This window comes from Hemitrygon akajei, chromosome 1, assembly GCF_048418815.1.
Source record: "Hemitrygon akajei chromosome 1, sHemAka1.3, whole genome shotgun sequence".
NCBI lineage: Eukaryota > Metazoa > Chordata > Chondrichthyes > Myliobatiformes > Dasyatidae > Hemitrygon > Hemitrygon akajei.
The window spans coordinates 70,110,316-70,136,929 of NC_133124.1; the positions used below are offsets into that span (position 1 = coordinate 70,110,316).

The 26,614-nt window shown below is 44.4% G+C and overlaps 1 protein-coding gene across 2 annotated transcripts in view; it reads right to left on the bottom strand.

Annotated features, from left to right (window-relative positions):
- atg9b (autophagy related 9B) overlaps positions 1 to 26,614 on the bottom strand; it is an 82,207-nt gene that overhangs the window by 3,066 nt on the left and 52,527 nt on the right. For both annotated transcript variants that reach the window (XM_073045139.1, XM_073045131.1), the window contains 8 exons: positions 20,455 to 20,596; positions 13,424 to 14,172; positions 12,471 to 12,624; positions 10,824 to 11,003; positions 9,929 to 10,174; positions 4,746 to 4,978; positions 3,638 to 3,728; positions 1,172 to 1,256 (listed from right to left, as the gene is read on the bottom strand). In XM_073045139.1, the coding sequence (XP_072901240.1) occupies positions 1,172 to 1,256; positions 3,638 to 3,728; positions 4,746 to 4,978; positions 9,929 to 10,174; positions 10,824 to 11,003; positions 12,471 to 12,624; positions 13,424 to 14,172; positions 20,455 to 20,596 (1,880 nt within the window). The remainder of the gene's footprint in view (positions 1 to 1,171; positions 1,257 to 3,637; positions 3,729 to 4,745; positions 4,979 to 9,928; positions 10,175 to 10,823; positions 11,004 to 12,470; positions 12,625 to 13,423; positions 14,173 to 20,454; positions 20,597 to 26,614) is intronic.

Below are 26,614 nucleotides of genomic sequence, written 5' to 3' on the forward strand. Positions count from 1 at the left end.
TGAGAGTGAAGGACAGCATTGATCAGCAAGCAGGCACTGCACACTCCATTCTCCTCCCTCACTTCCACCTCCCTGGGTTTCCATCTCTCCAGCACTGTAAGATAATCATTGCACTCCTGCAGCCCCAGTGACATCCCATCAATTACGTCTCTGCACTTATTCCAAAGGAAATTACCCCCTGAACATTCTCATAAATGCAATTGTTGTGCTGTGACAATATCCTCGTAAAATATTCTGCAGTCCCTGTTGTCAATGACCAATCCACACTAATCCCACGTATGGCTTTGTCCCATAGCCTTCTCTACCTTACTGATTCAAAAGCTTATCCAAAAATTTTCACAACATTTTAAATGTTGTGAGAGACTCTGCCTCCAGCACTGTATTCCAGATTCCGAACAGCCTGTGCTTGCATACATTTTTCCTTAGATTCCCTCGAAACCGCTTACTCCTCACCTTTCAACACCGCCACAACCCTCCCCAATATTGAGACATCTTGAGGCACCAGCTTTTGAAGAAGGCAGCATCTATCATTAAGGACCCTCCCCATCTGAAACATGCTCTCTTCTCATTACTACCATCAGAGAGGATGTACAGGAGCCAGAAGTCCCGCACTCAACGTGTTAGAACAACTTCCCCTCTGCCATCAGATTTCTGAACAGTCCATGAACACTACCTCATTATTTGTTTTTAGCACTATTTATATATTTTTGTAACTTATTTGTAACTTTTATGAAAACAAATTTGACAACATATATCTGTGATAACAAATCCGATTCTGATTCAACTCATGCCCCCTGGATGTAGATGGGAAGAGTTACTACCTGCCCTATCTATGCCTCCCATTATTTTATAACTCACCATCAGGACTTCCTCAGCTTCCTCTCAATAAAAGCCCAGTCCAACCAGTTCCTTCCCATAACTGGAAAAACTCTTATCAGTCAACACCGTGGTGAGACTCATCTGCACTTTTTTCCAGTGCCTGTCTGCCCAAAGTGTCCTCCTGCAATGCATGAGCCAGTTTGCCTTGCTTGTTTTCTTGGATTATTCAGTTTATCCTTTTCCCTTCTTTCACTCCGAACCTAACCTTGCATTTCCCCATGTCCTACTGCTGTGCTCAGTTTACTGAGTGGTGTTGGCTTGGCCCTTCGAGTGCTGAGACATTATGAGGTACCTGGAGCAGTGGGCTGCTCAGTGATCAAGCTGTGGACCTGTGACCTCGGTCCCATCTGTTGCGGCTGTACTGTCTGCTGGTGGAGCTGCGAGAGAGAACAGAATGAGAGGTGTGAAACACAATCCCCATAAAGGCAAAATCCTCACTGTTACCATGCCAACACTTCCCTGCCACCCCCCCAGTACTGTCTCAAACCTACCTACCATCACTTGCTCAGCTCCTACCCTCCCCCCCTTGCCACTCCAATCCCCACCTACCCTAAACTGCACCTAACCACAGATCTCTATCTATGGCTTTCTGGGGATAATTTCCCCCTCCTCCCTGTCCACAGGCCCAGCAACACTTCTCACCACCTGTCCTTCCCCATGGGCACATCAACTCTCTGATACACCTCAGCCTCTGAGCCCTCAATGTGACTACCCACCAGGCCCACCTTTCCTAGATGAGCTGCAGGAAAACCAGGGGGAGCTGGTATTTGGCTGCTGCTGCAAACTCAAACTTGGTCTGGGGTTGCACATTACATTGTTCTGTGTAACCTCTACAGCCTGATGTCAAATCTGAGACTCTGCTTGCAGCTTCTCCAGTGCCTCAATAAAACAGAAACAGACCCTTTGGCCCACCATGTCTGGACTGACCACGATTCCAATCTAAACTAATTCCATCTTGGCTGCACGTGATCTATAGCCCTCTATATTCCCTTGCTGTTCATGTGCCTTTAAAATGTTTATCGTATCTGATTCCACCATCCCACCCCCTGCAGTGCGATCCAAGACCTACCATTCTATGTAAAAAAAAAGTTTTGAAAATCTCTTTTAATCTTTCCCCTTAATCCCCTCTACTTTAAAGCTATGCCCACTACTATCTGAAATTTTCCCTCTAGATGAAACTTATCTACCTTATTTCTATCAGGTCAGCCTCCAGCCTCCCATGCTCCAGAGAAAATAACCAAAGTTTGTCCAAGCTCTCCTTATAGGTGTACTCAGGCAACGTCCCAGTGAATCTCTTCTGTACACAGTACTTCAAGTGTGGCTTTCCAATGTTTATAATCAGTGCTCCAATCAAAGAAGACAAATATGTTCTATGTTGTCTTTACTGCCCTGCCTACTTTTGTGTTACTGTTACATCGTGTACTTGCATATATCAATGATCCTGAGGGTCTCACTATTTAGTGTGTACTTCCCCTTACATATTCCTCCTTGCCAAGATCAACAACGATGCAAGTTGATTGGGTAGTTAAGAAGGTGTTCTGGCCTTCATTAGTCAGGGAATTGAGTTCAAAAGCTGCAAGATAATGTTGCAGCTCTGTACAACTCTGGTTAGACTACACTTGGAGTAATGTGTTCAGTTCTGGTCCCCTTATTATAGGAAGGATGTGGTAGTTTTAGAGAGGGTTCAGAAGAGATTTACCAGGATGCTGCCTGTATTAGAGAGCAGGTCTTATGAGGAAAGGTTGAGTGAGCTGGGGCATTTCTCTTTGGAATGAAGGAGGATGAGAAATGACTTGACAAGATATATACAAGATAAGAGGTATTGATAGAATGGACAGCCAGCATCTTTATTCCAGGGTGGAAATGGCTAATAGAAGAGGGCATAATTTTAATGTGATTAGAGGAAAGAATATGGGATGTCAAGGTAGATTTTTCTTTATTCCCCCCACAGTAGGTGGTGGATGCGTGGAATACACTGTCAGGGATGATGGTAGAGGCAGACACATTAGGGATATTTAAGGGACTCATAGATAGGCACATTAGTCAAAGAAAAATGAAGGCTATGTGGGAGGAAAGGGTTAGATTGATCTGGTGTGGTTACATCTCTGATCATCTCACACCTTAAAACCCTCTTCATTTCAAAACCCTCTTCATTTCCCCTTTCACTCTCTCAGTTAATTATAGCCACATCCTATTCTTAAGGACACAATTTCTTCATATTGTGTTCATTCACAGGGCTCATGGTCTGCAATTATAATGCAGGGCAAGCTACTGGTAGTAACTCATCCCTCTAGGAAAGTGATGGCTGGGTCTAATACACCAACTCCACACAGGGAGTCGATGACTGAGGGTGTGGCTCAATCATAGCCTGATGACTGGCATGATCACTTTGGGATTCTGATAGGAAGGTGGTGACACTATGAGCTGTGTGAAGTAACACATCCTTCTTCCCAATGACTCAGCTGAGGCTGACTTATTAACTCTCTGGGTATCCAGTCCGACCTCAGATTTCACACTAAAACATCCAGTGAGGAATCTTGGAGGAGGTAACTGAGGGAGAGCTGCACTGTGACAGGGATGATACTGACAGAGTACTACACAGTGGCAGAAGCATTGCTGAAAGAATGCAACACTGTGGGAGGGGCAGTACTGAGAGTGTACCTTGGTATCACGGAGGAAGTATTGAGGAGCTTCGATAAGATAGTGCAGAGGGAACTACATCCAACCCATTATGTATCAGAAGACATTCTGTGCTTACCTCATGCATGTAGATAGCATGTAGACTCATTTCTGTGGAAGCAATGTTAGCGAGAAGTAGGGATCTGCCTGAGCCAGCACTCTCTGTCACGCTGATGTAGCAAAGAGAAAAACAAGTGGCAAATGCCAATTAGCCATTAACTAATTGCGACTGGTTTCAAATGCCTCATTTCTGAGACTGTTTTCTCTGTGCGTGCTAGGCGATTTATCACCAAGGTAGTGGATGTGGAGAGCATGCACCACACCTTCATCAGACAGGGTCACTACTGCTCTTCACAGAGAAGTCTCCTTAGCCATCTTCCTGTCCTTGGTCAGTGTTTGAATGCAGCTGGTTCAACAAAACCTTGGAACCCTTGTTGGACTTAATGAAAGCCAGCAAAATATTCAACTGTAGCATGCATCACAGTCAAGGAGAAGCATTGCTTAGGCTTTAAACAAGGCATTTGTCTCAATTGATGGTCCTCAAGGCTGGTCTAGACTATAGGAGTGAGTTTGCCTGCACTGTACATGGAAACCAGACTGACTTGTCTCAGGAGGTGGGTGAGACCTCTCATTGTCTGACCTAATCAAGCCAGAATCCTCCAGGTTTATTTCAGAACCATCTTCTTGGTCCTGATCAAGACTGCAAGAAACTGCAGAGAGTTGCAGACATAGCTCGGCATATCAAATAAAACCAACCTCCCCTCCATGGACTTTGTCTACACTTCACACTGCCTTAGGAAGGCAGCCAGTGTAAATCAAAGACCCTCCCCTCCCCGGACATTCTTTCTTCTCCCCTCTTCCATCAGTCAAAAGGAACAAAAGCCTGAAAGCAAGTACCACTGCGTTCAAGGACAGTTTCCACCCCACAGTAATAAGACAATTGGAAAGTTCCTTTGTATGACAAAATGGACTCACAATCTACCCTTTTGTGATCTGGTTGTCTGCCCTCATTGCACTTCTTTTTGGCTGTTACACTTTATTTTGCACTCTGTTGTTTTCCCTTGTACTGTTGCAATAAATTATCTGTATGAACTGTATGCAAGAAAAGTTTTTCACTGTACCTCAGTACATATGACAATAAATCATTTAGTCAATTCTTTATTCTGTGTGTTCAGATGGTCACTTACCTCTCTTCAATGATGGTCCTGTCACTGCGGTACAGGGAACTCTCGGCACCATTCTCCACCAAGAGTGTGTGGGATCTTGTGCGGGCCGGATGGTGAGAGGAGGACAGCGAGGCCAGTACACTGGCAGCAGCAGATGCTGTACTGCAAGACTGTGCAGGAAATCCATCCCTGCCCATCAGCGGTGAGCCAGGCAGGGCCGAGTGTGTCAGCAGGCTCATGATGAGATTTTCAGGCTGCAAGGAGAAGGGTGCAGTGAGCTATGGGTAGTTGCAGATCACTCACACAATGCCACACCCCTTTGACTGCCACACTCCCTCAGTACTACCCCTCTGTTATCCAGCAAACCCATCACTTAAGTTAAAAGAGAAGCAATTGAGTTTTTGGGCATGAACATGGAAGCCATTGAATACAGAGAAGATTCTGCAAACAGCAATAGCTGAATGACCAGTTGAATTACTTCTGGTCAGCTGAGAGTTATTTATTGCTTTGGAACCAGCCAGCAGTCTGCAGTTTACTTAGTCATGGAATGATTCAGGATGTAAACAGACCCTTCACCCCACCATTAATCTTACCCCAACCCATTTTTTTCTTTCCAAATTCCCACAAACCCACCCTTAGATTCTACCACATGCATCCAAATATTAGGGGTAATTTTATTTATTTTATTTTTTTATTTAGAGATACAGCATGGTAACAGGCCCTACCATCCCAATGTGCCTGCACAGTCCAATTACATGCGTGTGACACAATTAATCTACTAATTCAGAGCATCTGGAAGAAATCCACATTGTCATGAGGAGAACGTACAAACTCTTTCAGAGAGTGGCAGAATTGAACCCATGTCCCTGGCACTGTAATAGCATTATGATAAGCCCTATGCAACCTTGCTGCCCAAATTACAGTGGACAGTTAATCTACCAGTTCACATGATATGGGAGGAAACCCATGCTACCACTAGAAGAACTTGTAACTCCACACAGACAGCAACTGAGATCAGCATTGAACCCAGGTCTCTGGTACCATGTGGCTGATGCTCCCACAATCATGGTCAGCAAGCAGAGTGTGTTAGGGAGTCTTTACAACTGTTAAGATACAGGGGAGTCAATTTGAACTTGTTGAGGAGCTAGACGTTTCAACTGCACTTAAGCTGATGTCAAAATGGACAAATTACAATCAAAGATTCAAAGTACGTATGCAGTATACAACTCTGAGATTCGTCTTTCTGCAGATAGCCACGAAACAGAAGCACCACAGAACCTGTTCCAAGAAAACATCAAACAGCCAACGCACAAACGGCAAAAACTGAGTGACTAACACAGAGAACATTAAACATCAAACTGCAGTCCTTGGAACAGTCTGGGAATGTTCAGTTTAGTTCAGTTCAATTCAGCTCTGTGTTGTCTGTTGACTGCAGGCCACAGAGCCAGACCGCCCTGATCAAAATTATACAAAATAGCAATTAAAAAAAAGAGCAACCAGAAACCAGCACTGATGGGAGAGGCCAACCCCCAGCCAAGAACAGACTCCACACTGCACCCCCTCTAGCATCTCCTCTCCTGGACTGTAGCAGGCAAGCCCGTGGTTTGAGGCCTCATCCTCCCTACAAGTGAGGCTACTTAGCTTCCCCGCCACCTGCTGTCCCACCAAACAAGGGAAACAGGACTGTGGCATCTTACATTAATAGTGTCCAACGCAAGAAAAATGTCCAAGGAAGTAACCCACGGTTGCATTGCACTCTGCCTTCAAATAGCAGGAAGCTCCTCCGGCCGGCTCATCTGACACTCCAGCTGGCTATTCTGAGCAACGAGCAGCTCACTAATGGGGTAAACCTGTGGTACTCAAAGTTCTTGGAGTCCAGTATTGTCTTGTGACCATTAAAAACACATTTAACAAAGAGAAAAAAACACACCTTTGGTTGACCCCCCCCCCCCCGCCCCCAAGAAGTCACTGCATCCAAATACACCACCATCTTACTGGTCTCACAAGTTCAGAGATATCCTTCACCACATTTTAAGACCGTAAGACATAAGTGCAGAATCAGGCCATTCAGTCTATCGAGTCTACTCTACCATTCAATTAAGATTTTTATTTTCCCTCTCAACCCCACTCTCCTACCTTCTCTCTGTAAGCTTTGATACCCTTATTAATCAAGAACCTATCAACCTCTGTTTAAGAATACCTAATGACTTGACCTCTACAGCAATTTATAGCAATGAATTCCACAGATTCACTACCCTCTGGCTAAAGAAATTCCTCCTTATCTCTGTTTTAAAGGGATGCCTTCTGTTCTGAAGCTGTGCCCACTCTCCTAGGCTCCCACACTGTAGGAAACATCCTTTCCACATCCACTCTGTCTAGGCCTTTCAACATTTGAAAGATTTCAATGAGATTCCCCTTCATTCTTCTGAACTCCAGCAAGTACAGGCCCACAGCCATTAATGTTAACCCTTTTAATCCAGGAATCATTCTCGTAAGCCTTCTTTGGATCCTCTCCAATGCCAGCACATACTTTCTTAGATATGGGGCCCAAAACTGCTCACAATACTCTAAAGTGGTCCGGCTAATGCCTCAAAGTATCAGCGTTACATCCTTGTTGTTATATTCCATTTCTTTTCCATCCTCTCCACACCAAAAAACAGCCCATTGTTTCTTTCAGAGTGCTGGCAAAAGGACTTCAACTCTGTCAACTCCATTTCTCTTTCCACTGATGCTTCTGAGTGTTTGCTGTATTTTGTGTTTGTACTTTGGAACTCTGCATCTGTTTCATAAAATGCAGAAAGAATCTTTAATATTCACTTTTACCGCTCAGTCTCTTCTAAAAGATGTTCCCTCTGACAATGCGGCAGAGTCTTGTTATGGCCCATCAGACTATCAGCACTGCCCCTTCGGCACTGTAGCACTCATTCAGAAAGGCATATGAAGCCACAATACCCTAACTCAAAAACCAGCTTGGCATTAACAGAAATTCCTCTCCATTAATAGAAGCAGCTGCTCACCCTATTAGTGCATTAAAATCTGAAATAAACATATTATTGCCAGGCAAGGATAATAACAGGTTTTGGTATCAAGCTGGATGAACGTGTTTAAGCTACAGACCAGCTGTGAGAAGCAGAGGAAATTTAAGATTGTGAATGGCTTCTGTATGCTTCAACAGAGAGCTGTGGATGCTGTGGTTAAATGTTCAGTCCAGGACACCTCCTTTCACCCATCCTATAATAGTGGTGTCAAGTATTCAAGCCAATAATTTGCAGATTTACCTTATTACATAGAATTTTTGATTTATATTTTGTTATGACAATACATATATTGCTCCTTTAGAAATCTGTACTCAATCTATTTTACTAATCCAGTCTATATTTACCCAGGTATGCTAACTAAGTAAAGATAATCTCCCTTGCACAGGTGTCTTTCTAAGTGAGAAACACAAAACTCACTGTAGAATTACAAGGTACAGCCAGCAAAGGCACTTTAGTCCATCAACACCACAAGGGTTAAAAAAAAGTGTTGGTAACCTTCAGCAGGGAGAAAGCAGAGGAGTTAATGTTTTAAGTCTATTTGTGTTGCCACTTTCAGGGTGCTCAAGTCAAGTCAAGTCACTTTTATTGTCATTTCAACCATAACTGCTGGTACAGTACACAGTAAAAACGAGACAATGTTTTTCAGGACCATGGTGCTACATGAAACAGTACAAAAACTAGACTGAACTACGTTAAAAAAAAACAGAGAAAAAAACCATACAACAACTACACTAGACTACAGACCGACCTACCCAGGACTGCATAAAGTGCAGAAACAGTGCAGGCATTACAATAAATAATAAACAGGACAACAGGGCATTAAGGTGTCAGTCTAGGCTCTGGGTATTGAGGAGTCTGATAGCTTGGGGAAGAAACTGTTACATAGTCTGGTCGTGAGAGCCCGAATGCTTTGGTGCCTTTTCCCAGACAGCAGGAGGGAGAAGAGATTGTATGAGGGGTGCGTGGGGTCCTTCATAATGCTGTTTGTTTTGCGGATGCAGCATGTAGTGTAAATGTCCATGATGGCAGGAAGAGAGACCCCGATGATCTTCTCAGCTGACCTCACTATCTGCTGTAAGGTTTTGCGAACTGAGATGGTGCAATTTCCGAACCAGGCAGTGATGCAGTTGCTCAGGATGCTCTCAATACAACCCCTGTAGAATGTGATGAGGATGGGGTGGTGGGAGATGGACTTTCCTCAGCCTTTGCAGAAAGTAGAGACGTTGCTGGGCTTTCTTTGCTATGGAGCTGGTGTTGAGGGACCAGGTGAGATTCTCCGCCAGGTGAACACCAAGAAATTTGGTGCTCTTACCGATCTCTACCGAGGAGCCGTCGATGTTCAGCGGGGATTGGTCGGTCCGTGCCCTCCTGAAGTCAACAACCATCTCTTGTTTTGTTCACATTCAGAGACAGGTTGTTGGCTCTGCACCAGTCCGTTAGCCGCTGCACCTCCTCTCTGTAAGCTGACTCGTCGTTCTTGCTGATGAGACCCACCACGGCTGTGGACTTGCACCCCTAGATCAATCTGTACATCGATGTTCCTAAGGATCATATCATTTACTGTATACTTTGCTTTTACTTTTGACCTTCCAAGTGCAACATCTCACACTTGGCTTGACTAAACTCTATCTGCCATTTCTACACAATGGATATATCCAACTAATCTATATCCTGTTGTATCCTTTGACAACCTTTTTGCACTATCCACAATTCTGCCAACTTTTGTATTATTTGCTGTCCACCTACATTTTCATCCAAATCATATCAGACAGGAGGTCCCAGCACTGATCCTTGTGTGATACCACAGGTCCCAGATCTCCAAGCAAAATAACACCCCTCCACTACAATCCTCTTTCTTCTATGGCCAAGGCAATTTACAATCCAATCAAATGAGTCTCCATGGATCCCACATGCCTTACTGTTCTGGATCAACCTATCATTAGCAAATTAGTTGAATGCTTTACTAAAGTCCATATTGATAACAATCACTGCTCTACCTGCATCGGTCATCTTCGTACCTCCTCAAAAAAACCCAATCAGATTTGTTATTCCAGAATCTACAGGGGTTTTGCCTTTGGAGGACTGTACCAGTGTTTCTGCTCCCTCACTTCTTCATTCCACACCCTGAGACTCTAACTATCCTAGAATGTGCAGTGAGATACTTACAACATTGGCAGACTCGTTGGAGAGAAGTGAGCTGCAGAGTGGAGTGTCAGAGAGGAGGTGCTGGGCAGGAAGCCCGGCAGCTGCATCATGTTGCACTTTGTCCTTCAGGTGGCTGATGAAGACCGAGCTGTCCTGTGGTGGATGCCAGCGAGGGTTGGTGATGGTGAAGTGCATGAGAGAGAGTTCAGTCTTCCCATTCTCCGCCTGCTGGTAGACACTGGCCTCAGTTTGGCCTTCTGACTGCCACTGTTAAAGAGAGGACCATTATCTACAGAGATAATTGATATCATCAAACCATTCCACCTCCCACAAGCAGCCCAACCAATCCAGGGTCTGACCCCAAACCTCCCCAACCCAGGATTCCAAGATTCATCCCCCAAAACATCTCCAACCCAGGGAATGCCCCCCCCCCCAAAAAAAAACAACCCAATCCAACCCAGGGTCCATTCTTGAAAAAACCTCCCCAACCCAAGGTCCATCCCCCAGACCTCCCCAGCTCTAGGCCCATCCCCCAACAAAGGACTGTCCCCCTAAGTCTGCCCAATCCAGGATCTGTCCCCAAAGATTTCCCCAACTCAGAGTCTGACCCCTAACCTCCCCAACCCAGGGTCCATCCTAAAACATCCCCAAACCCAGGGAATGCCCTCAAACCAATCCAGAGTCTGTAGCCCAAACCAGTTCAATCTAGAGTCTGGTTGTGGAACATTAGAGTCAAGAATTTCCACCTGTAAGGAAACCCCATGGTTTCTAGAAACAGGCTCTTTGGCCCAACATGAATGTGTTGACCCAGTTTTCTGACTGAGCTAGTGCAGTTAGCTAGAGTCTGTGACCGTGTGAAGTAAGTGTTGGTTATAGGCTCGGTGCTGCTCCCCTGCCCTTCACATCATCTACTCACCATTGGATTTCCATGCTTGCGGACATCCATCTGTGCAAAGGAGCAGATGTCGCCAACTCCAACCACCTCCACCGAGAAGTTCCGGAAGAAGTCAATGATCTCCAGGGATTTGGGTCGCAAGGAAAAGATCAGCACAAATGGAGTGATGATGGGGCTGAGTAACTCCTCCAGAATGAACACCTGGAATACACAGAGCTGAAGGTCAGCCGCCACCCTAACATGGCATCCTAGTCCGAGACACCAGCCTGGGTGTCTGCTCACTGCTGAGTTGGGAGCTCAACCCAACATTCTCCCGGGCCCCACTCACTGAGCGCCAGCCGGCCACAAGACTTGGAGACACTCTGCCTGCAGATAAGCGGAAGGGTCACCTCTAGAATTGTGAGCCTTGCTCACAGACAGGTTTGCGGCTAACACATGGCTAAGGGTAGAAAGTTTCCAAGGTCTATACAGGGAAAAGGACAAAGCTCAAGGAAATCTACTTAAGTTCAGAGGAGGGCTGAATAATATTTCTCTGCACTTGCCTCAAAATTTAAAGAGAGGGTTAGGGGGTAGTAGTGAGGAAGTACAACACTTCCACAGAGGCTGACAAAGTGCCTCGCTCTCTGAGAACACAGGAACAGGCCCTCCAGCCCATGATAATCTGCATCAAACATGATGCCGTTAAACTGAATCTCTTCTACCCGAAGCCAATCCACATCCCTCAATATTCATGTATTTATCTAAGAGCCTTTTAAACGCCACTATCATATCTGCATTGACCCATAGGTGCCCCGTCCAGGCACTATGTGTACAAAAAAATACCCTCCCCCGTATTAGACTTTCCTCTGTCATCTTAAATGCATGTTCTGTTGTATTTGACATTCTGTAACCTATGAAGAAGGCTCTATCTACCCTATTTGTGCCTCCCATAATCTGATAAACTTGTCAGCTCTCTCCTCAGTCTCTAACACCTCAGAATAAACAACCCAAGTCTGTCCATTTTCTTATTATTGCTCAGACCCTCTAATCCAGGCTGTATCTGAGTGAACCTCTTCTGCATGCTTTCCAAAGCCTCTACATCCTTCCCGTAATAGACCGACCAGAACTGCACACAAGTGCAGTGCTGAGTGCTGGACTGTTAAGAGGGGGTGTTTTGAGAGAGTACTGGAGTGCTACCAATAGAGAGTCAGCACCTGGCACTTCACTGTCAGGGGAAGGAACTGAGAGATTGTTGAATTCTGGTGGGGCAGTTTGAAGGGAGTGAAGCACTGTTGGAGGTGCAGTGCTAATGGGACCCTGTATTGTGGAGTGGTAGCACTGAAGCAGTACCATATCACCAAAGGGACATTGCTCTGCTGAGCTGCCAATTCTCAAATGAAGCATTTCAGATGACAGGGGTGCATCTGGTCCCTCAGAAGAGGAACTCAGAGCTTCTCCCCAGTCTTCAGGGATCAATAATTAACCCCAAACCACAAATGAAACAAAACACCTACCACAGTCACACTGCTGCAGATAATACAGCTGTGTTATAGTGACCATACTTCGAAAGGGTTTCAATGGCTGAGAGAGAACTGGGTGTGTCCTAAAGTAGCGAAAGGTGTTATGGAATCGTGCTCTGATGGACCCTACTGAGCTCTCCCCCAGGGTGGAATTCAGATACTGCCATACCGCTTTGTACTGGAAGAGCTGTGCCATCTCATCCCGCGTCTCTGATTTATTTGCGTTTCCCTTCCAATGGTCAGGCATGTAGTGAATGTGGGCAAGAACACACTGCAGAAGCTGCTCTGGGCACCACACCATGTATTCATCTGGAATGAAAGACCTGAAGAGAGAGACAGCAACACAGCTACATATCAGGACTCATTTCAGGAACACAAGTAGTGAGACAACCAGTGTCCAAGACAAGAGCAGAAATTACTCTGTTTGGCCATTAAAAGCTGGGGTTGCGTCTGGTCCTAACAGATGGAACATTGTGGAGAAAACTTTTGCTCTACGTTTAATCCATACCCCAGATGTGTGTCAGGATAGTGTAGAGGGAGCTTCACTCTCTGTCCAATCGCTGGATTGTATGATTGGATGATGTGTTGGGAGCTTCATTTTGTATCCGATGGGACAGTGAGGAGGAGCTTCGGTCTGTGTCTGATCCTGGGAGTACGTGATGGGACAGAGCAGATCTAAGTTTGTCATGTGTCTGACCCTGGGAGTGTGTGATGGGATAGTATAGAGAGATCTTCCCTCTTTATCTGACCCCAGGAGTATGGGAGGGGATGGTATAGAACTTTACTCTGTGCCTGTCACTGGCTGCAATGAGACAAGGTAGAAGGAAGTTTTTATGTCTATCCCATTCTGTTTCTACTTTAAGTGTGTGTGAGGGGGCAGAGCTTTACTCTGTATCTGGCTGGGTTCAGCCTGCTTCAGATGTGTGTGTATGTGATGGTGTAGCATAGAGTGAACTCTGCCCTGTAACATTTGGCTGGGTTAGTGCAGTAGGAGAACTACAGCTGCAGTCTGGAATGAGGATCCATAGGCTCTAGTCTCTGGTGTTTCGAAGTTCCCTATTCGCACAGTGGTCCTGTCCTTGCCTGGTGTGAGTCACCAGCAACCCAACCCCCATTGCTTACCTACACACCGTCACTACAATGCCCAGCACCGTAATGGCGGTTAGGATGTGTTGTACCGTCAGCACATCCTCATCGTAGACAGTGAGGGCGATCAGGACAGCCAGGATGGAGCCTGAGAAGAAGGCCAGGTTCTGGGCAATGACCATCAGAAGTGGCGAAGTGAAGGAGTTCATGTATTTGGCAGCAGGTTTGTAGCCACGGCTGAGGCGGGCTTGTAGCTCGTGATCCAACTCATTGAAGTGCCGGAGGTAGAGGCGGCCAAACAGGGACCAGCGACGGGCTCCCAAGCTACCCGGCTCCCTTTTGATCACCTCAGTGTAGCTGAAGAAGGCATAGAGGACCTGCCAGACTAGAATGAAGGGGCAGAGCAGGAGGTTGGCAACACCCATCAGCAGCACCATCCGGCTGAGCTGCTGGGCCAGCTCCAAGCGGCTGCCGGAGCGTTTATACTTGGGATGAAGGTTCCACTTGTTCTGGAACAGGGAGCCAGGGCCCCAGAAGAAGATCAGTTCAAAGTTGTACTTCAGGCCCTGGGAAAAAAAGACGATGTCGCCCAGGAACGGGACGCTGAGGCGGACGGGCAGCAGAGACTTGTTCACCATGGCCACCATGTAGTTCTTGAAACGCAGAATGCGATGGTAAATGTCCAGCTCTGTCAGCTCCTTCTTGTGGATGCACATCTGGTGTTCCCGCTGCAGCTGGATCAGGCGAGCCTGCACCTCCTGCCACGTATAATTGCACAGCTCAATCTGCAAGGGAAAGAAAAGCCACCCCCTCAGTCACTGCCCCATGAGATTCATATGAGAATGCAGAGCATGGTAATAGCCCAGACAGAGTTGACATGGAGAGTATCTTTATAGTGGTGGGAGAGGGCACATCCTCAGAATATATGGACATTTCTTTGTACAAAGATGAGGAATTTCTTTAGTCAGAGGGTGATGAATCTGTGTAATTTGTTGCCACAGATGGTTGTGCAGGCCAAGTCTTTGGATATTTAGGTATTTAACTCAGTAAACTCAGAAAAAGCTGCAGAGGGTTATAGACTCAGCCAACTTCATCATAGGTACTAGCCTACACACATTTCTTATTCTAATTTAGAGTATATTTTACTGTATTTATTGTACTGTATTGTTGCCGCCATACAAGACATTTCACACATACAGTATGTCAGCGATAATAAACCTGATTCTGATTCAACACTTAGCGCAGAGGTTGGATTGATAAAGGCATCAAAGGTTATGGGAAAAGGCAGGAGAATGGGGTTGAGAGGGAAAATAAATCAGCCTTGATTGAATGGCCTAATTCTGCTCTGACGTTTTATAGCTTCAACCTACACGTTACCAGGCCACAGGCTATACTAACCCAATGGACAATGAGTCTCATGAAGGATACCTGCCACCCCCATCACTCCCCTTTTCTGTCTTCTACCTTCTGATGGAGCTGCCATGTTCTTGGATTCTTAATGCTACCTTTCTCAGTTATCCTGATTTTAAAATTTTACTCTTTTAGTTAGAGATACAGTATGGTAACACGCCCTTCTGACTCAACAAGTCTGCACCGCCTAATTGCAACTATGTGACAAATCAACCTACTAACATTATTAACCCATACATCTCTACAATGTGGGAAGAAACTGGAGCACTCAGAAGGAACACACACAATCACAGAGAGAACATACAAATTCATTCCAAACAGGGGTGAAATTGAAACTGGGTCACTGGAATTAAGTAGTTCAAGAATAGCTACTTCCCTTCAACTACTCAGTTCTTAAACCAATCAGCAAATTCCTGGTCAACACAGCTTAGCAACACATAACCACTTTGTAAATGGTGTCCTTTCTTGTCAAAATTGTACATCATTTATGTTTTGCTTGGGAATGCTGTTTATCTGATGCTATGTGCCTGTGATGCTTTGCAAGCAAGTTTTTCATTGCACCTGTGCATACGTGTACTTGTGCATATGGCAATAAACTCAATTTGAACCTTTGCATCATTTTGTTGTTTTTATCCAGGTTGTTACATCTTTTCAAAGTCAAATTCAAGGTCAAGTTTACTGCCATATGCACATGAACATGTTCAAGTTCAATTGACATTCAACCATATACGAAGACCATAAATACAGACAAACAAAACTCTGGGGCCAAGATGCAAAACACAGAACCAACAGTTACATACAGCACAAGACACATACAAGTTTAAAAAGGTAATACTTTACAGCAGTTTTCAGAGTTGGACTGTGCCCAATTAGTAAATAGGAACCAACAGAAAGGACACATAAAGATAAGGCAGGGGCAAATGGAGCAGCCTTTAAGTGAGTAGGCCAGTTTGGGAGTGGCTTTGATTCATCAGGCTTGGACAAGGCAAGTATCTGGTAAATTTCTTCTTCTTTATTCTCATGTTAGAGCAGTTAATGCAGCAAGAATGGCTCCAGGGGCTGAGTTGAGTTCTGTGTGCGAGATGTGGGAATTTTGGAACACTTCCAGTCTACAAAGTAACTGCAACACATACAACATGCTGGAGAAACTCAGCAGGTCGGGCAGCATCCGTGGAAACGTTGACTGTTTGTTTCCACGGGTGCTGCCCAACCTGCTGAGTTCCTCCAGCGTGTTGTGCATGTTGCTTTGACCCCAGCATCTGCAGATATTTTGTGTTTCCAAAGAAACTACAACTGCACCAGGGACAGGTTATACCTGAACAAATATCCCCTTTGCAGACAGATTTGCTAGAGAGTTTAAACTAATTTGGCAGGGGGAAATGGGGCTGAGGAAGGGATAGGATGGGTTTACAAACAGTGTGTAGTGAGACTTCTAGCAAGGAGAGGCTGAAGATAGGAAAAATTTGCAGACAATGAGATGAGCTGCAATGTAAAAGGGAGCAAATTGAAAAAGGTGATGAATACAGGAGTGAAGGTGTTAAATTTGAATGCACATAGTATACGGAATAAAGTAGATGAACTTGTAGCACAGTTACAGACTTGGATGTTACTGACTAGTATGTATGACATTGTGGGCATCACTGAATCATGGCTGAAAGAAGACAATAGCTGGGAGCTTAATGTCCAAGGATTATACATTGTATTGAAAGGACAGGCAGATAGACAGAAGGGTGGGGTGGCTCTGTTGATAATAAAAATAATCAAATCATTAGAAAGAAGTAACACAGGATCAGAAGGTACAGAATCATTGTGGGTAGAGCTAAGAAACTGTGAGGGTAAAAAGACCTTGATGGGAGTAATATACAGACCTCCAAACAGTAGCAACATGTTGGTGCTGGATCCCAAGAAAGGGAATTTGTAGAATGCCTACAAAGTGGTTTTTAGAGCAGCTCATGGTTGAGTCCACTAGGGTATTAGCTAATCTGGGCTGGGTGTTGTCAATGAACCGGAATTGATTAGAACCCTTATGAACCAGTGATTGTAATATGATAGAAGTCACCTTGAAATTTGAGAAGGAGAAACTAAAGTCAGATGTATTGGTTTTACAGTGGAATAAAGGTAATTACAGAGGCATGAGAGAGGAGCTGGCCAAAATTAATTGGAAGGAACACTAGCAGGGATGATGGCAAAGCAGCAATGGCTGGAATTTCTGGAAGCAATTTGGAAGGCGCAGGATAGATAGATCACAAGGAAGTATTCTAAAAGCAGGATGATGCAACTGTGTCTGAGAAGAGAAGTCAATGCCACCATAAAAGCCAAAGAGAGGGCATATAACAGAGGAAATATTAGTGGGAAGTAAGGGGATCGGGAAGCTAAAAACTAACAGAAGGCAATTAAAAAGTCATAAAGAAGGAAAAGATGGCATACGAAGGTAAGCTCGTCAATAATATTAAAGAGGATATCAAAAGTTTCTTCAGATATATAAAGTGTAAAAGAGAGGCAAGAGTAGATATTGGACTGCTGGCAATGCTGGAGAGGTAGCAATGGGAAAAAGAAAATGGCAGATGAACTGAGTAAGTATTTTTCATCAGTCTTCACTGTGGAAGACACTAGCAGTATGCCAGAAGTTCGAGAGTGTCACGGGGGTGGAAGTGTGTGAAATTGCCATTACTAGGGAGAAGGTGTTTGGGAGATTGAAGGGTCTGAAGGTAGATAGGTCACCTGGACTAGATGGTCTATACCCCAGGGTTTTGAAAAAAGTGACTGATGAGGTCTGAAAGTATTAGTAATGATATTTCAAGAATTAATGAATTCTGGCATGGTTTCAGAAGACAGGAAAATTGCAAATATCACTCCAAGAAGGGAGAGAGACAGAAGAAAGGAAATTAAAGATCAGTTAGTCTGACCTAAGTGGTTGGGAAGATGTTGGATTTGATTGTTCAGTATGTGGTTGGAAGTACATGATAAAATAGGTTGTAGTCAGCATGGTTTCCTTAAGGGAAAATCTTTCCTGACATATCTGTTGGAATTCTTTTGAAATACTAAGTAGGATTAGACAAAAGAGAATCAGTGGATGTTGTGTACTTGGATTTTCAGAAGGCCTTTGACAAGGTACAAGCCTATTAGAGGAAAGGTACTAGCATGGATAAAGCAGAGGCTGACAGGCAGGAGGTAAAGAGTAGGAATAAAGGGAGCCTTTTTGGTTGGCTGCCAGTGACTAGTGACTAGTGCCAGATCCATAGGGATCTGTGCTGGGACTACTTTTTTTTATGTTACATGTCAATGACTTGGATGATGGAATTAACAGTTTTGTTGCAAAATTTATAGACGATATGATGAGGTGGAGGGGCAGGTAGTTTTGAGGAAGTAGAGAGGCTACAGAAGGACTTAGACAGATTAGGAGAATGGGCAAAGAAGTGGCAGATCGAATACACTGTTGGGAAATGAATGTCATACACTTTGGTAGAAGAAATAAAAATGTAGACTATTTTCTAAATGGAAAAAAAAATTCAAAAATCTAAGATGCAAAGGGACTTGATAGACCTTGGCCACGATTCTTTTGTAGGTTGAGCTGGTGGTGAGGAAGGCAAAGGCGATTTTCAAGAGGACTAGAATAAAAACGCAGAAGAGGAGGCCAAGGACTGCTATGTCAGAATGGGAATGAGAATAGAAATTAAAATGATCGGCCACCTGGAAATTCTGCGTTTTGCAGATGGAGCAGAGGTACTTGTCAAAGCAGTTCGCCCAATTTACATTGGGTCTCACCAATGGAAGCTGCATTGGGGGCACTGGATACAGTAGATAACCCCAACAGATTCACAGTTGAAGTGATGTCTCACTTGGAAAGATTGTTTTGGGCCCTGAATTGAGGTGAGGAAAGAGGTGAATGGGCAGCTGTACCATTTTTGTCCATTGCAAAAATTAGTGGGGAGGGATGACTGGACAAGGAAATCATGGACGGAGTGGTCCCTGCAGAAAGTGGAGAGTGGGGCAGGTGGGGGAGGGGAGGGGGAGATGTGCTGGTAGGATCCCATTGAAATGTGGAGAATGACATGTTGGATGCAGGGGCTCATGGGGTGGTAGGTGACGACAATAGAGGAACTATCCCTCTTAAGGCAGTGGAAAGATGGAGTGATTGCAGGTGTCTGGGAAATGGAGGAGATGCAGGTGACAGCAATATCAATGGTGGAAGAAGAAAAATCCTGTTCTTTGAAGCAGAACATCTCTGATGCCCTGGAAAACGTCATCCTGGGAACAGATGTGACAGAGACCAAGGACTGAGAAAAAAGAACAGCATTTTTACAAAAGATAGGATGGGAAGAGGTATAGTCAAGATAGACATGAGAACCAATAAGACTTTATAAGACCATAAGATTATGCCAAGCAAGAACCCATCAACCTCTGCCTTAAATAAACAAAGACTTGGCCTCCACAGCTGCCTACGATAATGAATATCACAGATTCACCACTCTGACTAAAGAAATTCTTTACCCCCATCCTAAAAGGACACCACTCTATTCAGAGGCTGTGTCCTCTGGTCATAGACTCTCCCACCATAGGAAACATCCTCTCCACATCCACTCTATCAAGGTCTTTCGTTATTTGATAGATTTCAATTAGGTCACCACTCATTCTTCTGAATTTTAGTGAATACAGGCCCAGAACCATCAAATGCTCTTCTTATGACGAGCCATTCAATCCTGGAATCATTTTCGTGAACCACCTTTGAACCCTCTCCAGTTTCAGCACATCTTTCCTAAGATAAGGGGCCCAAAACTGCTAACAGTAGTCCAAGTGAGGCCTCAGCAGTGCTTTGTAAAGCCTCGACTTTACATCCTTGCTCTTATATTCCTGTTGTCTTGAAATGAATGCTAACATTGCATTTGCCTTCCTCTCCACACTCAAGCCGCAAATGAACCTTTAGGGAATTCTGCACAAGGACTCCCAAGTCCCTTTGCACCTCAGATTTTTATGTTTTCATGCATTTGAATTGCCATCATGCAACCAGTTAGGATACTTTCAAAATCTGTAAAAGTTTGTATTTTTTTCCCCCAAGAAGAGTATTTGATGACAAGCTGAACCTCCATTACTCTGTATATTGTTTACTATGTGAGCTTAACATGAGCACAGAATTTCATTGTACCCTAGTAGATATGACAATAATCTAATCAAAAGCTAAATCCCATCAAGGGAAAAAATATGTAAGAAAAATAGTGGGGTGGGAACATTAATAAAAAATTTTCAAAAAAGCTCCAATGCACAAACATGGGCTCTGAGAACTGAGCATCTCAATCCTGACGAAGGGTCTCGGCCCGAAACGTCAACAGTGCTTCTCCTATAGATGCTGCTTGGTCTGCTGTGTTCCACCAGCATTTTGTGTGTTGTCTGAATTTCCAGCATTTGCAGATTTCCTTGTGTTTGCCCAATGCTTACTGTTCATGAGGGGAACTGACGTGGGCGTCTGAACCGGGAAAGGTAAACTACAGTTCACCACAGCAGTAACAGAGGAGTTATTCTCTAAGATTGCACAGTGAGGCCTTCAACTGTATCAAACTAACAGAAGGACCAATCACCCTCCCCACTAACACACTGATACATCAGGTCACTGGGTACATTGAAGCCTTCTAAACAGTCCCCATGTGAACTGTGGGCTATACCGTGGGAATCTTCAATGCTTTGATGTAGAATGTTCTGATTTCCCAGTAGCTCAAGAGGTTGCAGATAACTTTGACCAACCGATAGACCCAGAAGACAGCAGCCATAATCAGGAGGAAGATAATCCAGCCATTGTTTCGAATCCTAGAAGAGAAGCAGAAAAAGGTAACATTAAAATTAATTCGTAAGGCATTATCCAGTCCAGCAACAACAGTCAACAGAGTAAAACTATGTATATATCAATGATTTTTAATGTATTTAAATTACTATTTTGTATTTCATGAGTTACACTTTTCTCATGTGACCTAATCTGATACAAGCATGGGTTTTCAGAGTTTGTTCCCTTCCACAAAGGAAACTAATTGTTATTAAAAAAAAACATGATTAATTAGTCTGAATCTCAGGGGTAGGGATTCAAATCCTATCAGGTAAACCTATTTAAATAAATCAGGTAAATCTGTGAGCTTACACCATAAAAGCAACCACATAAAAAGATGTGTTTACTGCAAGTTCTCAGCAGACCAGACTGCTCTTTCTGAATCGCATGCAAGACAGTTACTGGCTCACAGATAGTTCAGCCTTCAATACTGTAATTGCAAGTAAACTCATCACCAAACTGAGAGACCTAAAGCTTAATGACTCCCTTTGCAACTGCATCCTTGACTTCCAGACTAGCAAATTGGAATCCGTAAGGATGGGCAGTGACACCACAACTCCTCCACCACAATTATTCTGAACACTGGTGCCCACAAGGTTGTGTCCTCAGCCCCCTATTCGATTCACCATACACTGAGTGGTCATGCTCTGCTCTAACTCAATCAACAAGTTTGCACAACACATTACAGTTGTGGGCTGCATCTTAAATAATGATGAGTTGGAGTACAGTAAGAAACAGAATGCTTAGTGCTATTGCATCATGATGACAAGCTGTCAGCAAAACTGAAGAGTCAGTCATTGACTCCAGAAAGGAGGCAGTGCACGTGCTTTTGTCTACATCAATGGTGTTGAGGTTAAGAATGTTAAAAGCTTTAAGTTCCCAAGTGTGAACATCATCAATAGCCTGAATTGGTCCAACCACATTGATCTCATGGCCAAGAAAGCTCAGCAGTGCCTCTACTTCCTCAGGAGTTAAAGAAATTTGTCATGACCTCTTTGACACTCACCAATTTTTATCAATGCACCATAGATTTCATCCTATCCAGATGCATCACAGCTTGGTAGGGCAACTGCTCTACCCATGATAGCAAGAAACTACAGAGAATTGTGGACATTATTCAACACATCTCCCCTCCATGGACTCTGTCTATGCTTCTCATTACCTCAGTAAAGGAGCCAGTATTGTCAAAGACCCCACCCATGTTGGACATTGTCTCTTACTCCCCCGGGTCTCTGGTGCTACAGAACCAGATTACATGACATGAAATTTGTTGTTTTTCAGCAGTACAGAGCAAAGATATAAATGCACAGGATTGGGAGAAGTTGCAGACAGTTGTAAGCTCAGCCAGCTCCGTCAAGAGCATTAGCTTCCCCACCATAGAGGACATCTTCAAAAGGTCATGATGGACCCTCACCTGGAATATGCCCTCTTCTCATTACCACCATCAGGGAGGAGGTACAGGAGCCTGAGTAGGCACAATCAACATTTTTGAAACAATTTCTTCAACTGGTCATCAAATTTCTAAATGGTCCATGAACTATTTATTTTAACACTGTTTATTTATCGTATTATACATTCTTATTGTAATTTATAGCCATTTTTGTCCTGCACTGTACTGTCATAAAACAACAAATTTTATGACATTCATCAGTGATAATAAACCTGATTTTAACAAATAAATAGTGGAAACAAGGGATAATGAGGTCATGTTCACTAAATTTCCTTGCGATCAGGAGGGACTGGAACTCATTCTGTTGAATTGTTAGTCACTGAAAGATTAGAATGGTTTGATATAAAAACAGACTCAGCTCAACATGTCCTACAGCAATAAACTGTATGATCAATACTTCTCATTTAAATGCTATTATTTATCTGACAATGGGCCAGCAGTTTTTACTCTCCCTAGGGATACTTACATTTCTGGAAGTATCAGCTGAATGTACAGCATCAACAGGAAACAAGAGTACATTGTCCTTGTGTATAATACAGTATCAGCAGGCTATCTACTCAATGCATCAGGATAACTCCATCCCTTTTCCTGACAATAGTTTGAAACTGAACCAGCCTGCTCAACATCATGAAATATCTGATCAGAGGGTCAGCTTGACCTCATATCTGTGTCTTTATCAGAAGTTTGGTTTCACCTCTCCTTCCATCTCACTTCACCCATTGATGAAATCCTCACCTGTGCCAACAATTACAAAGCACTCCTGACTGGTCCCCAACTCTGCTCATTATTCAAGCTGATCAGACTGCTGCTGAAACCCTAACACACCCCTTCCAATTAATCCCATCAATCCTGTTTGTTGCCTTCACCAAATCCATTAGAGCCTTATATTTTTCCCCAAATCCCTTCATGGCATTTTTCCTTCCTACCTGTAGAATTTTCTGAATTCTCTCTACTTATTGAGTTTGAAACTCCTGAATTCTGTGGCTCACCCACTCGTGCCCATGCATTCTGCATTTAGTGCCCTGAGCTTTGGACTTCTGTCCCCAAAACTCCCCGCATTCTCACTTCCCTTGTTCTTTATACACGTCTCCAGTTGAAGCATAAGAGGCCAAACCTGCACTGAAATTTGTAGAAAAGCTAATTTTAAATGAACTTGCTGTTGGTTGGGACAGGCTTTTTGCATGTAAATGGACACCGGGCAAGTGGGATGCTTAAAAGTGAGACAGGGAGAGTTCAGGGTCAGCATGTTCTGTTTAGAGTGAAGCGCTGGGCTGGCAGGATTAGGGAACACCATTTGATGAGGGTTTTTTAGGCTCTAGTGAGAAAAAAGGAAGGGGAATAGATTAGGGACAGGCAGCTGGCATAATGCAAATCCCTTGAGGAGTCTGTTCCTTGATAAACTTCAACAGATGTATAGTGGAAAGCATTTTGACTGAATGTGTTACATCACAGCCTTGCATGGAAACTCTAATGCATGGGAACATGAGATTACAGCAGTGGAACTCATCCAGTTCCATAATGGGTTGAGCTCCCTCCACCATCAAAGACATCTATGTGGGGGGGGGGAAAGAAAGTGGGGGGGGGGAGAAAGTGGGGGGGGAAAGAAAGTGGGGGAGGGGAAGAAAGTGGGGGGAGAAGAAAGTGGGGGGGGGAAGAAAGTGGGGGGGGGGAAGAAAGTGGGGGGGGGAAGAAAGTGGGGGGGGGAAGAAAGTGGGGGGGGAAGAAAGTGGGGGGGGGAAGAAAGTGGGGGGGGAAGAAAGTGGGGGGGGAAGAAAGTGGGGGGGAAGAAAGTGGGGGGGGAAGAAAGTGGGGGGGGAAGAAAGTGGGGGGGGAAGAAAGTGGGGGGGAAAGAAAGTGGGGGGGAAGAAAGTGGGGGGGGAGAAAGTGGGGGGGAAGAAAGTGGGGGGGGGAAGAAAGTGGGGGGGGGAAGAAAGTGGGGGGGGGAAGAAAGTGGGGGGGAAGAAAGTGGGGGGGGAAGAAAGTGGGGGGGGAAGAAAGTGGGGGGGGAAGAAAGTGGGGGGGGAAGAAAGTGGGGGGGAAGAAAGTGTGGAGGGAAAAAGCAGAGGGTTCAGAGTTATTGGCCAACATCAAAGAGTGGTTAAAGCAGAGGGCAGGTCATCCTGCCCAGGGATTTTGCAGTGCTGGCCCATTGCAAACAGGAGGGGCAGTAGAGTAGTCATCTCATGAGATCTTGTCCCAGGGATGTGTTAGACCAAACACTGGCATCTTGCCTCACCAGTTGAAGTGCCAGGGAGAAGTAGCAGTCTATCTCTGGATCATTGGTGTTGAGCAATATCACTCTCACTGGCTTCACTGAAGACAGAAAGGGTGCAGAGGAGATTTACAAGGATATTGCCTGGATTGGGGAGCATGCCTTATGAGAATAGGTTGAGTGAACTCGCCCTTTTCTCCTTGGAACGACGGAGGATGAGAGGTGACCTGATAGAGGTGTATAAGATGTTGAGAGGCATTGACCGTGTGGATAGTCAGAGGCTTTTTCTCAGGGCTGAGATGGTTGCCACAAGAGGACACAGGTTTAAAGTGCTGGGGAGTAGGTACAGAGGAGATGTCAGGGGTAAGTTTTTTACTCAGAGAGTGGTGCGTGCGTGGAATGGGCTGCCGGCAACTGTGGTGGAGGCGGATACGATAGGGTCTTTTAAAAGTCTTTTGGATAGGTACATGGAGCTTAGTAAGATAGAGGGCTGTAGGTAAACCTGGTAATTTCTAAGGTAGGGACATGTTCAGCACAACTTTGTGGGCCGAAGGGTCTGTATTGTGTTGCAGGTTTTCTATGTTTTTATGTTTCTATAAATGGCTGACAGCTGAGTAAGGGCAGCAGCTGCTTGTCAACAGGAGCCAAACAGCAACTCTGCCTATTCATAGCATATCACGTTTCTAAACAGGCTCAAAGTTAGTGTTTAAATAGTTTTCACTTGAAGACAAACGTGCTGAATTATTGCTTTGAAAATAAAAGACATAATTACTTTTCCACAATATTCATATCACATGACATCAGAGGATCATACAGCACAGGAACAGGCCATTCTGCCCACTAGATCTATGTTGACTAATGGGTACCCATCCATATTGATCCCATTTTCCAGTATTTGCCCTTGGCCTTCAATGTCTTGGCAATTCAAGCACTCATCTAGACCCTTTAATGCTGTCGGTGACACTGTCTGGGTGAAGGAGGTCTCTCCCAAGTCATTTCTAAGTTTTTTACTCCTTACTCTAAACCTATGAATTCAGTTTTATTCATCCCTGATAAGTGGAATAATTTCTTGGAGTCTACCCTTTCTACATTGTATATACCTTATTTTGTCTGCCTTTAACATCCTCTGCACCAGGGAAATAGACTCAGCCTCTCCACTCTCTCTTCATAACTGAAACAATCCATCCCATGGAATGTCCTGGTGAATCTCATCTGCATCTTGTCCATTGAATTCAGCTTCTAATGTGGTGACCAGAACTGCATACATACTCCAGCTGAGGTCTGACCAATGTTTTATCAAGATAGATAGATAGATACTTTATTCATCCCCATGGGGAAATTCAACTTTTTTCCAATGTCCCATACACTTGTTGTAGCAAAACTAATTACATACAATACTTAACTCAGTAAAAAATATGATATGCATCTAAATCACTATCTCAAAAAGCATTAATAATAGCTTTTAAAAAAAAGTTCTTAAGTCCTGGCGGTAGAATTGTAAAGCCTAATGGCATTGGGGAGTATTGACCTCTTCATCCTGTCTGAGGAGCATTGCATCGATAGTAACCTGTCGCTGAAACTGCTTCTCTGTCTCTGGATGGTGCTATGTAGAGGATGTTCAGAGTTTTCCATAATTGATCGCAGCCTACTCAGCGCCCTTCGCTCAGCTACCGATGTTAAACTCTCCAGTACTTTGCCCACGACAGAGCCCGCCTTCCTTACCAGCTTATTAAGACGTGAGGCATCCCTCTTCTTAATGCTTCCTCCCCAACACGCCACCACAAAGAAGAGGGCGCTCTCCACAACTGACCTATAGAACATCTTCAGCATCTCACTACAGACATTGAATGACGCCAACCTTCTAAGGAAGTACAGTCGGAGGAACATAACCTCCCTGCCCTTGTTTTCAAAGCCCCATCTAATGAAGTCCAGTATCACATCTGCCACATTACCTCTCCAATTTGCCACCTTCATTTCAAAGGTGGTTGTAGGTTACAATGGGACATTAACAGGATGCAGGGCTGGTTTGAGAAGTGGCAGATGGAGTTCAAACTTGAAAAGTGTGAAGTGATTCGCTTTGGAAGGTTAAACTTGAAGGCCGAGTTCAGGGTGAATGGCAAGATTCTAAGCAGTTTAGAGGAACTTAGGGAACTTGGGCTCCACATCCATAGAACTTTCAAAGTTGTTGTACAAATTGACAGGGTGGTTAAGAAGGCGTATGGTACAATGGTCTTCATTAGTCAGGGAACTGAGGTTAAGAGAGGTAATTTTTCAGTTCTATAAAATTCTGGTTAGACCACAGTTGGAGTATTGTGTTCAATTCTGGTTGTCTCATTATAGGAA